At 39.0% G+C, this 12,561-nt stretch overlaps 1 protein-coding gene across 1 annotated transcript in view; it reads right to left on the bottom strand.

Annotated features, from left to right (window-relative positions):
• The window catches only part of KMO (kynurenine 3-monooxygenase), a 53,158-nt gene that overhangs the window by 6,928 nt on the left and 33,669 nt on the right, over window positions 1–12,561 (bottom strand). Inside the window, 5 exon segments of the mRNA XM_035010939.1 lie at window positions 3,238–3,320; window positions 6,208–6,265; window positions 7,904–8,051; window positions 9,554–9,675; window positions 10,713–10,784. Coding sequence (XP_034866830.1) covers window positions 3,238–3,320; window positions 6,208–6,265; window positions 7,904–8,051; window positions 9,554–9,675; window positions 10,713–10,784 — 483 coding nt within the window.

Below are 12,561 nucleotides of genomic sequence, written 5' to 3'. Positions count from 1 at the left end.
AAATCTTTGCAATTCAGCAAAGCTGTTCTAAGAGGGAAATTTATAGCAATACAGGCCTACTCCAGAAGCAAGAAAAATCCCAAACAACCTAACCTTACACCTAAAGGAACTAGAAAAAGAAGAACAAATAAAACCCCAAACCAGTGGAAAGAAGGAAATAATAAAGGCTAGAGCAAAAATAAATGAAAAAAGAATTTAAAAAAATAGAACAGATCAATGAAACCAGGAGCTAGTTCCATGAAAAGTTCAACAAAATTAATAAATCTTTAGTCAAACTCATCAAAGAGAGAGAGAAGACCCAAATAAACAAATCAGAAATGAAAGAGGAGAAATAATATCTAACACCACAGAAATACAAAGGATTATAAAAAATATTATGAAAAATTTTGTCATATGCCTGGAGACATATAACATCACAAAACTGAATCAGGAAGAAATAGAAAATTTGAACAGACCAATTACCAGCAAAGAAATTGAATCAGAAATCAAAAAACCCTCCACAAACAGAAGTCCAGGACTAGATGGCTTCACAGGTCAATTATACCAAATAATTAAGGAGTTAATACATATTCTTCTCAAACTATTCCAAAAAATAGAAGAGGAAGGAATGCTTCCAAATTCAATCTATGAGGCCAGCATTACCTTAGTACAAAACCAGATAAAGACACCACAGAAAAGATAACTATAGGCCAATATTTCTGATTAACGTAGATGCCGAAATCCCCAACATAATACTAGCAAACCAAATCCAACAACTTAAAAAAAAATCATTCACTGTGACGAAGTGGGATTTATCCCTGAGATGCAAGGGTGGTTCAATATTCACAAATCAATCAATGTGATACATCACATCAATAAGAGAAAAGATAAAAATCATATGATCATTTCAATAGATGTAGAAAAGGCATTTGACAAAGTACAGCATCCATTCATCATAAAAACCCTCAACAAAGTAGGTTTAGAGGGACTATACCTCAACATAATAAGGGCCATATATGAAAAACCCACAGCTAACATCATAGTCTGGTGAAAAACTGAGAGCTTTCTCCCTAAGATCAGGGACAAGACAAAGATGTCCACTCTCACCACTTTTATTCAGCATAGCACTAGAAATCCAGTTATAGCAATCAGAGAAGAAAAAGAAATAAAATCATCCAAATTGGTAAGGAAGAAGTAAAACTTTCACTATTTGCAGATGACATTATACTATATATAGAAAACCCTAAAGACTCCACCAAAAAACTACTAGAACTGATAAATGAGTTCAGTAAGGTTGCAGGATACAAAATTAATATACAGACATCCATTGCATTTCTATACACTAATAATGAAGTAGCAAAAGAGAAAGTAAGAAGACAATCCCATTTACAATTGCACCAAAAATAATAAAATACCCAGGAATAAATTTAACCAAGGAAGTGAAAAACCTATACTCTGAAAACTACAAAGCATTAATGAAAAAAATTGAAGATGACAAACAAAAGGAAAGACATTCCATGCTCATGGATTGGAAGAACAAATATTGTTAAAATGTCCATACTACTGCAAGCAATCTACACATTTAATGCAATTCCTATCAAAATACCAACAGCCTTTTAAGCAGAACTAGAACAAATAATCTTAAAATTTGTAAGGAACCACAAAAGACCCCAAATAGCCAAAGAAATCTTGAAAAAGAAGAATAAAACTGGAGGTATCACAATCCCAGACTTCAAGATATAATTCAAAGCTATAGTAACCAAAACAGTATGATACTGACACAAAAATAGACACATAGATCAATGGAAGAGAATAGAGAGCTCAGAAATAAAACCACAATTATGTGGTCAATTAACCTTTGACAAAGGAGTCAAAAATATGCAATGGGAAAAAGATAGTCTCTTCAACAAATGGTGTTGGGAACACTAGACGGCCACATGCAAAAGAATGAAAGTGGACCACTTTCTTACACCATACACAAAATAAACTCAAAATGGATTAAAGATCTAAATATGAGACCTGAAACCATAAAAATCCTAGAAGAGATCACAGGCAATAATTTCTCTGATACTGGCCTTAGCAACATTTTTCTAGATATATCTCCTGAGGCAAAGGAAATAAAAACAAAAATAAACTATTGAGACTACATCAAAATAAAAAGCTCCTACGGAGCAAAGGAAACAATCAACAAAACTAAAAGAAAACAAAACCTACAAAATAGAAGATATTTGCAAATGACGTATTTGATAAAGGGTTAGTATCCAAAATATAAAGAACATACATACCTCAACATCAAAAAACACCAAAGAATCCAATTAAAAATGGGCAGAAGACATGTCTTCTCTAAAGAAGACATACAGATGGCCAACAGACACACAAAAAGATGCTCAACATCACTCATCATCAGAGAAGTACAAATCAAAATCATAATGAGTTATCACCTCACACCTGTCAGAATGGCTAAAATTAAAAACAAGAAACAACAAGTGTCGATGATATGGAAAAAAAAGAACCATCATGCACTGTTAGTGGGAATGCAAACTGGTGCAGCCACTGTGGAAGACAGTATGGAGGTTTGTCAAAAAATTAAAAATTGAATTACATATGAATCAATAATTCCACTACTAGGAGTTTACCCAAGAATATGAAAACACTAATTTTAAAAGATATATGCATTCCTATGTTTATTGAAGAATTATTTACAGTAGCCAAACTATGGAAACAGCCCAAGTGTATCCATTGATAGATGAAAGGATAAAGAAGAGGTGATTTTATATATAGTATATGTATAAAATGAAATTTTAGTCAGCCATAAAAAAAGAATGAAATCTTGCCATTTGTAACAACATGGATGGACCTGGAGTGTATTAGGCTAAGTGACATAAGTCAGTCAGAGAAAGACAAATATCGTATGATGTCACTCATATGTGGAATTTAAGCAACAAACCAAACAAAGAAAAAAGGAGACAAACAAAAAAACAGACTTAACTACAGAGAACAAACAGGTGGTCACCAGAGGAGAGGTCGGTGGGGGGATGAGGGAAAGAGGTGATGGGGATTAAAGAGTATATTTACCATGATGAGCATTGAACAATGTATAGAATTGTTGAATCACTGTATTCTATACTGAAACTAATATAACACTGTATGTTAATTACACTGGAATTAAAATTTTAAAAATTTTGTTTAAAAAGAAAAGACTATCTGTTAGACTATCAGGAATGATCTCATGGAATGGAGCCCAACCCCCTCACTCACCTCTATGTAATTGTACATGGACAAGTCTGAGATCGCGTGGTCATCTGGAATTCTCAATCTTGAATATTCAGGAAGACACATACCTAGGAGCCAAGTTGAATAATACATTGTTTCCAATACAGTCTATGAAAATGTGCCGTCCTCTACACCAGTCAAATTAAATGGTGTATACTCTACCACTGTTCTAATCCTTTCAAACTTTGGGTAACCAGGCTGAATGACCAATAATCTATGAATACTGAACAATAACACACAAGCATTTCCTATTGTGATTAAATAAAACTTATGATAAAGTTAATATAACATATACTTGTTGGTTAGTCAATCATTATTTTCTTTTTTTTTCTTTTTTTGAAATATATATTTTTAAAGATTTTATTTATTTATTTGACAGAGAGAGACACAGCGAGAGAGGGAATACAAGCAGGGGGAGTGGGAGAGGGAGAAGCAGGCTTCCCGCTGAGCAGGGAGCCCGATGCGGGGCTCGATCCCAGGACCTGGAATCATGACCTGAGCCAAAGGCAGACGCTTAACCGACTGAGCCACCCAGGCGCCCCTCATTATTTTCTTTATTTCACAAATGGAGAGCAGCTCATAGAAATGATGGTCAGTGATCCCTCCCCATGCAGTCCCGCTTAGAATCTTCTACTCTCCTTTATGTCCTTTCTTGCCACACCATCCACATTTATTTCACTGTACCGAAGACACCTTATCAGCTAACCATCAGTTCCATCATTATTCTGTGATCTCCCAGAGGTAGGCCTCATGTTTTATTCATGTCCGAAATCTTAACCACGTAAATGGTAAATACTGAATAAATGTCTGATAAATGAATGACTAACCAGTATAACTCTCACAAGGCCAATCCACACTAGTTATTAAGGATGCCATTTCAAAAGTCAGAGAACCTGGCTGTCAGTCCCAGATCCAACACTTGTAGCTATATGACTTTGGGTGAGTTACTCTAAGTCTCTAAGCTTGTAAAATAGGGACAAGTTGTAAAACAAGGACAAGAATAGTACATATGCCCCATGTTTTCCATGGAGACTAAATGAGAAAATGGATTAAAAAATATAGCAAGATACCCAACACATATGAAATGTTCAGTAATGCTAGTTGAGTCTCATTGTCATAATCAGTGTGGTTTTATCTTTGTTCCATAGTAACCAAGACCAGTGCTGACAGTATGTTCTGACATATGAACCCTCCATCCCCTCCGTCATGCCTATCACATGCAGATCAATCCCACCAGGGCAGAGACGGGAGGAAACAAAATGCCTCTCGATCCGGAGCATCTGAGCAAGATGACTGGAAAAGGAAGGCAGAAAACCAGAAGAACTTTACCCTGGACCCTCTAGTCTCTTCTGATCCAGACACCAGTGTCCAAGGACTTCCTAAAACACCATCACAAACATTTACTGTGAACTCACTTTGTGCCAGACTTTTTTTTAAAAAAGCTTTACTTAGCATAATACACTCTAGTTCCATCCACATTGTTGTAAATGGTAAGATTTCGTTTTTTGATGGCTGAGTAATATTCCACTGTATATACGTGTATATATATGTATATATATGTGTGTGTATATATATGTGTGTGTGTATATATATACCACATCTTCTTTATCCATTCATCTGTCGATGGACACTAGAAAGTATTATGTTAAGTGAAATAAGTTAATCAGAGAAAGACAATTATTGTATGATTTCACTTTTATGTGGAATTTAAGAAACAAAATAGAGGATCATAGGGGAAGGGAGGGAAAAAAAGTAAGATGAAATCAGAAAGGGAGACAAACCCTAAGAGACTCTAAACTATAGGAAACATCTGAGGGTTACTGGAGGGGCGGCAGTAGGGGGATGGGGTAACTGGGTGATGGGCGTTAAGGAGAGCATGTGATGTAATGAGCACTGGGTGTTATATGCAACTGATGAATCACCAAACTCTACCTCTGAAACTAATAAATAAAAGAGCTTTACACAAATAATTTTACTTCATTTTCACATCTCTCTGAAGTTAGTGTTATTGTCCCCACTATATAGATGGAAAAGAAAAAAAAGAAAACCCAAGACTTCAAAAAGCTGAAACGACTTGCTCAAGGTCTTACAGGTAAGTTGGCGAGTCAGGACTGGAATCTGGGTGTAGACTTACAGCCAGTTCTCTACATCTATCCCTTACCTGAACGAGGTTTAAATTCACAGGTAGCCTTTGAGACCACGGATGCCAAGAAGCAGTAACAGTTATCCAGGTCTTGGGCTATTGTTAGCAACTTATGGTGTACATTTAATTTAATTTAATTTAATTTCCACATTACATATAAATATCTTAAACTCCAGGATCCGTCAAATCAATATATCTGGTGGAATCAGTTTTAACCAAAGGCAAATGGAAGTAGCAACTGCAACGTTGATAAGGCAACAAGCAAGAAAGCAGTGGAGCTTCTGCAAGTGTTTCTGGGGGGGGGGGGAGGGATGCAGGTGCAGGTTCCCCAGGTGGAAAGGGAGAGCAAGGAGCGTATTCTGAGCAAACGTTGGTCCTGGGAACATCTGTGAGGATCACTGCACAGACCTCCAGGTACAAACCTTAAAAGAAACTATGTTTCGGGTGCCTGGGTGGCTCAGTCGGTTAAGCGGCTGCCTTCGGCTCAGGTCATGATCCCGGGGTCCTGGGATCGAGCCCCACATCCGGCTCCCTGCTCAGCAGAGAGCCTGCTTCTCCCTCTCCCTCTGTCTACTTGTGCTCTCTCTCTGTCAAATAAATAAATAAAATCTTAAAAAAAAAAAAAGAAACTATGTTTCCCTCTCTAAGTGCTCCTTGTCTGAGTAGGTACTGGTGGCATGGGCTGCTAATAGAAAAATCTATAATCCTGAACAGGAAAAATGCATCATGGGTTTGCCCTCCTCCAGGGTCAGAAATAGGTCCACAATTAATCAGCAGGGTTAGTCCATGTCCATTTGACAAATTTTACTTACTAAGGTCATTGTTGAATTTATCCATTAACTCATCAAATACCAAGCAGTCTTCAAAGCCCTGAAATAAGAAAAAATAGGGAAAAATAAACTGGAAATAATGAAAGCTTCTGAGCAATTTTGAACAGACTTCCCATTGGTGAGTATGATTCGTAGGATGTTTGCCTTCAACCAGCACACAGCTGCTTAGTCATGTATGGCATTAAATTAGGATCATAAATGACCCTCAACTGCATACCTGATGGTTTGTCTTTGCCTAATGCATATTGATTATAATGATTTGGAATTTGATCAAAATTTTAAATTACTCTTGTAATTTTGATGGATTCCACTGCTTCTTTAAGAAGCAAGAACAATTATATTGCTCTAACATGAGTATTCGAATCTTATTTAAACTATTCAGTCTTTAAGCTTCACATTTAGAGAAATTAATGACAGGCTAGAACTCTCATATTAATTTAGTTCCTTTAAACCAAAGATTAGAGCAAATTTCCAATGTCACGAAATCCACAAAATTAACACTATTTGGTAAGGTTTGATGCTAAACACAGTGGGGAAGAAGAAAATCAAAAGCTAGGTTTCCTGCTTTCTAGGAATTCAAACTATAGTTTTAGAGACAATATAAAAAATGTAAACGTTAAAAAAATATTTTTCGCATCAATTATAGAGATTACATCTGAAGCCAATAAATATTCTTGTCAGCAATATAGACTATTAATGCTACAGGAAGTTAGAGATGCAAAATACCACATAGGCTGAGATAATAACACTTTTAAATTCTTTACTTAATTCATTCATTTATCCCCCAAGAACTTCTACGGTGTAGGCACTATTGAAAACCCATTTTACAGACAAGGAAGTAAAGGTAAGTTTAAGTTAGTTGAGCAAGAACATATTCTAATAAATCTTGGAGCCAGGATTTGAACCGGGCCTTATACTGCCAGAGCCCGGGCCCTTATCCACTATCCTAAAATTGGTGTGTTCTTAGGTGTTTGTAAAACAAAGTGTTTAGACTACTTTGCGGAAAATATAAGTGATTAGATTTATAGCCTATTTACACTTGGGATAGATCCCGATCACCAAAACATTAAAAGGCTGTGATTATAAAGCTATTAGTTATCAAACACACACAAAATAATTGTCTGTCTAGATAACTATTTTAGGATTCCTTGAAATTAATGTTTCATATTTGAGCACTATTTCTTTTCAGAAATATTTTTTTCTAGCCAGAACAATAAAACTTCCATGAAAGCAGTAGTATTCAACATCAAATCTATTTCGTAGTCTTCTTCAACTCTGTCAACTGCATTTTCCTTTCCCTTGGAAAGAAAAAGTGGAGAAAACAACAGACAGTTTGGGCTCTTTTTCTTTTTTGAGCCTAACATTTATATATTTATGCATAATCTCAAAAAAAATTTTTTTAATTAAGGCTTGAATTGCTGACAGGTTCCCAAATTTCAAGCTATCAATATATTTTCTAACTGCACAGAAAACCGTCTTCTGCATTATTGCTTTTTCCTATGTGAAATTACTGGATCAAACAACCCAAGACTTGACTATAGCTGGTGATCAATCTAAACAGCTGGTAGGATTGTGGAATTGATTGTTTTCTCAGACGTTATGTGGGGATAGTTTTAGGCATGATTGTTATTTACGATTTTTTGGTTGAGACTGACTTACTTTAGGAGAAAGGACTTACTGCATTCATTCCTTGCCCAAAAAAGGGCACAATGGCGTGAGCTGCGTCCCCCATCAGCACACAGTGTGACTTCAGGTGAAAAGAAGAGCACTTCACAGATATCATGGGCTGTGCCGGCAACAGGAAAAAATCTTGTACCAGGGTTTGCCTTCAAAGGGAAACAACCAGAACATAAGCACCTGAAGTTGGGTATTAAATCCTGCATAATTCTTTCAAATGTACTGACTTCATTACCATTGGATTTTATTGAGAAACACACAAAAATGCCAGAAAGAAAACAGGAAAAGGAGAAACTGAAGTTTCTTCGAGTTCCTGAAATTCCATTGTTCTAATTGCCTGTTTTGTTCTCAACAATGTTAATCACATCCAACCAGGACAAGTTTGACTGCATCTCAAGAACTCAAAATGCCTCTGTGTTACGTGTCATGAAATTTTCTTATCAGGCGTGTGGGTCACGCAATTTTCAACTGTTCTGTTGTGTTTTAGGTTTTAGTGGAAAAATTGAGACGCGGTGCATCTGATTAAAGCCACACACACCAAAAACTAAAATGAACGTGACTTTACATAGATTTGGAAGCTAGTGAGCGTCAGGCATCTACAGAGGATTTGTGGCAGTTGTAAGTAGAGAAACAGTACATACCCTCAAGAGTTTTAAGTCCGGTTGGAGAGGCAAGAAATAACCACGAAACATAAGGGGTAAATTGTGGCGTGCAGAGATTTCTCAACATCAGAGAAAGGGAGATCAGTGCACACTGAGTCAGCAGGTAAGGATCGAAATCGACCATTTTAAAGAAGGCTGCTGTGGGCTGGCAGTGGGCCACCCCTTTTATATAGTTGGTGCATGTCACGTCACAACTGCCCCCCAAAGGTAGATGTCCTGATGCCCATTGTAAAGATGAGCGATCTGAGACTCAGGGAGTGAGGGGCAGAAGCAGCCTTAAGTCTCACTTTCTGCAGCACTGTGCTGCCTCCATGAAAACCCTGCTGGAGGTGGGGAGTGAGCTGGATTCCAGGGAGGGACAGTGGGGGCAGAGGTACTTAGTGAGACCCAGTGACAAGACCCTGGGGGGGGGGGCATTGACAGGAGGCAGAGGGGCCGTGGGTCATAAACCAGACAGCTAACAAGCTAGCTCCCAGCTGGGGGGCTCTGTATGTGCCAGGCCCTGTGCCGAACGATCTATAGGCAAGAACTTGTCCTGTCCTCTCAACACTCTGGGGCAGGTGCCGCTATGGATCGCCATGTTCCCGGGAGGGCCCTGTGAGCTAGGAAAGCGAACCCAGCTAGAAAGTGAGGACCCCGACTCGCATCTGCTGCGCCTTGGACCTGTGTGCCCACCAGCAGAGGGAAGCACAGCCCCACTCTGCAGCACATCAACCTCCAAGGACCTGAGAGCCCACACAGGAGGCAGAGAGGCCTGGGGACGTGGGTGACTTGTCTTTCCCAGGGAAACTGGGCCTGCCATGGGGTTTTCAGAATTCCCACTCATGACACAACATCCCCTTTAGACTTTGCTCTAAGGCAGGTTTCCCGTCCAGGACCAGTCACATTTCATCCAAACGGAAGTAACCTTTATTGCAGCACCTTTATTTGGATTTTGAGTAGCTCAAAGCAGTGGAGAGAAAGGCACACTTGCACATCTTGAAACTTACTCTCCAATTAGAGGGATGGAATCTGGAAAGTACTTCTGGAAGAAATCCAGCACATCACTGCTGGTTACAAGTTTTTCAAACTCGTCAAAGGGCATGAACAAAGTACACGTGAAAGATCTGTTCTGCGAGAAGGAGAGGAAGAGTGTGAGAGAATGTAGTCTCAGGTTCTTGCTGTGGCCGAGGGACACCCGGCAGAAATGTCCAGGCCAGCAGGAAACACAGCTGGCTTTCTCCCCTCGCTCCCAAAGGAAAGCCCCCCAAGTCCCAGGTGCTCCCCACCTTCTCGCTTACTAGAATTTCTACACGGTAAACCTCAGCCATTTCACCAAGCAACCACTACCCTCCTTAGATTACTAATCGCAAACACTACCCTCCTTATATAACTAATCGGCTGGTTGGATTGAATTTCTCCTCACTTTTCCTGTCTCTTCTTCCTCTCCAGATAATGTTACGAGGCACTGGACCCCAGCATTGCTGCCAAGGGACAGAAGAAGACCAACTAGACAAATATGTAGTTAGATCTAGAGACCAAAAAAAGTCTCTAGGGTCTAATGAAAGAACAGCCACACCCCTTTTTGACTATCTATATTCCAATGTCCCAGACACCTCCACACTGGAAGGACTGCCTTGTGTAGAACCGAATCTCTTTGGCTTTATTGGAAGGCCATTTCCTCCTACACCATCTTGGGGGAGAGGACAGGCACCACACACAAACTGCCACTTGTAACTTATATGTGTTCAATCTCCTTTCCACGATAAATAATTGGAATTCCTTCAGGTTTTTCCTCAGGAATCCCGAAGTTTCAATGATATAATCACTAAATAGACTAAACAATGATGTTAAAAGTATACACGTGCTAAGTGTAAAAGCAATTAGGCATACATACAAAATACAAAAGTAAGGGGGCGCCTGGGTGGCTCAGATGGTTAAGCGTCTGCCTTCGGCTCAGGTCATGATCCCAGGGTCCTGGGATCGAGCCCCTCATCAGGCTCCCCACTCGGCGGGAAGCCTGCCTCTCCCCCCTCCACTCCCCCTGCCTGTGCTCCTCTCTCACTGTGTCTCTGTCAAATAAATAAATAAAATCTTTAAAAAAAAATACAAAAGTAAGTAATGAAAAACTTTATAGATGCAAAATTACATTGATAAATTCTATATTACCATGTTAGGAAGTGCAATCATCATAAAGGTATTTCTAGGCCAAATATGCAGATAATTAGGTTCCATGGCATACTGTAGGGGGAAAAAATTATATTTGTGTTGGATTAATGCACTAATGCAGCACATCTATAAAACTGACTCTGCTTATGTTATGATTGTTTCTGTAGCAATTCATATAGTATCATACACATGGTGATATGCACACCTTCTCTTATTTAAAGTAGAAGTTGTCTTAAAAACCCTTCCTGTCCTGTCTTTAGAAATTCCTATAACTTAGGTGGGTTCTTGATACCAGATGAAATTCAAGATTTTGAGATGTTCTCTCTCTCTCACCTTCTCTCTTCATTTCTAAGCCCACACGCAGACACCCCCCCCACATAAACACATACATGTATATACATATACATTATACACATAAACATATAAACTATATATGTATATGTCCATATATGTGTGTGTGTGATATTTTTATACTTTATTTTTCACCTTACTTGGGGACTTATTTGTGTGAACAGAAAGGTCCTAAGTTTAAATTTCATGGGCAAAATAAAATTTTGCCAACAAGCCTCTTATCATTTGCTTCCTACAACATAAATAATAGAAGGAAGTCTTCTCTTTTTAGTGAGCCCACGACAAACCAATAGCAGCCTGAGTGAGTATTGATTGCTTGGGCAGATCAAATGACCCAAACACCCAACTGACCCTAATCCTGGAGGTTCCTGGGGGTATGATACACATAGGAACATGTAATCAGTTTCCAACCATTTCAAGTATGCAAGCACCTGCCATGTGTGTATCTTACATGGTAAGAAGAACACAGAAAGGGCAGCATAGTCTCCTAGCCAGCATTTTTACACTTGTTAGAGTTCTTTGTGTCTTCCTTCCTGGCTTTTTATCTCAGAGCCTCAAAATAAGCTCAACACGCAGACACAGAAATGAGTCAGTGCGTAACTCTCTGCCCTCAAAGAGGTTCCAATGCAGTTGACTAGGCAGATGCTGAAGTTGAAGGATAGGAAATAAAAGCTGGGCAGGGAAGAAATGTGTGGGGCTAGAGTGGTTAAAACTACAAAGGGATCCATAGATTAGATAAGAAGTAAAGGAAGGTGGCTTCTGGGAGGGGTGAACTTGCTGAGCAAAGCAGAGGCGGCAGAAATGAGCAGTGTTTTAGGTCAGGAGTTTAGGAATTGTGAGTAAGGAGACCAGCCGGGATGAGGTACATGGTCCTTGCTTTTCCTTTTGCTATCTTTAGACCACTTCTATGACCTTTTAGAACTCCAAAAGATAAGAGCGAAGCTCTGAAACTGATTTATCATTTACTACATTAGTGAAGGTTCAAACAGCTGATGAAAAAGTTTGGGAGACAATACATACCCCTCCCCGCTGCCCAATCCTCACCATTAGTGGTTTATATATTGTTTTGATGTAGCAACTATGATACCAAGAATATTCTGATGTTCATACATATTTCACGACTCTAGAAAATAATCCTTTAAAATTTCAGCTTCTTTATTATCAAGTCATGCTCTCAATAGATATCTTTATCCAAGAGCAGGCTCCAGTAATCCCCACTGGGTCCTCACCACAAGTCTTTCCAAACATGAAATGTGAGCAAAAAAGGTGCTTGCTATGCAAAAGCAGCTTCGAGATGAGCCTCCCACCCAATTCTCTAAGCACCTCCCCAATATTCACCCATGCTGTCCCTCACCCAATCTTTCTTCCCCACTCCAACCCTCGGAGATGGAATGGAGAGTCTATTATGTTAAAGAAAGGGGGGACAGGACAGAGAGACGAGATAGGTGGAGGGAAGGAAGGAAGGAAGGAAGGAAGGAAGGAAGGAAGGAAGGAAGGA

This window comes from Mirounga leonina, unplaced genomic scaffold, assembly GCF_011800145.1.
Source record: "Mirounga leonina isolate KUSES-001 unplaced genomic scaffold, KU_Mleo_1.0 Mir_154, whole genome shotgun sequence".
Lineage (NCBI taxonomy): Eukaryota > Metazoa > Chordata > Mammalia > Carnivora > Phocidae > Mirounga > Mirounga leonina.
The sequence above is the reverse complement of the archived record's forward strand: the minus strand, read 5'-3'. Positions and strand labels throughout refer to the sequence as shown.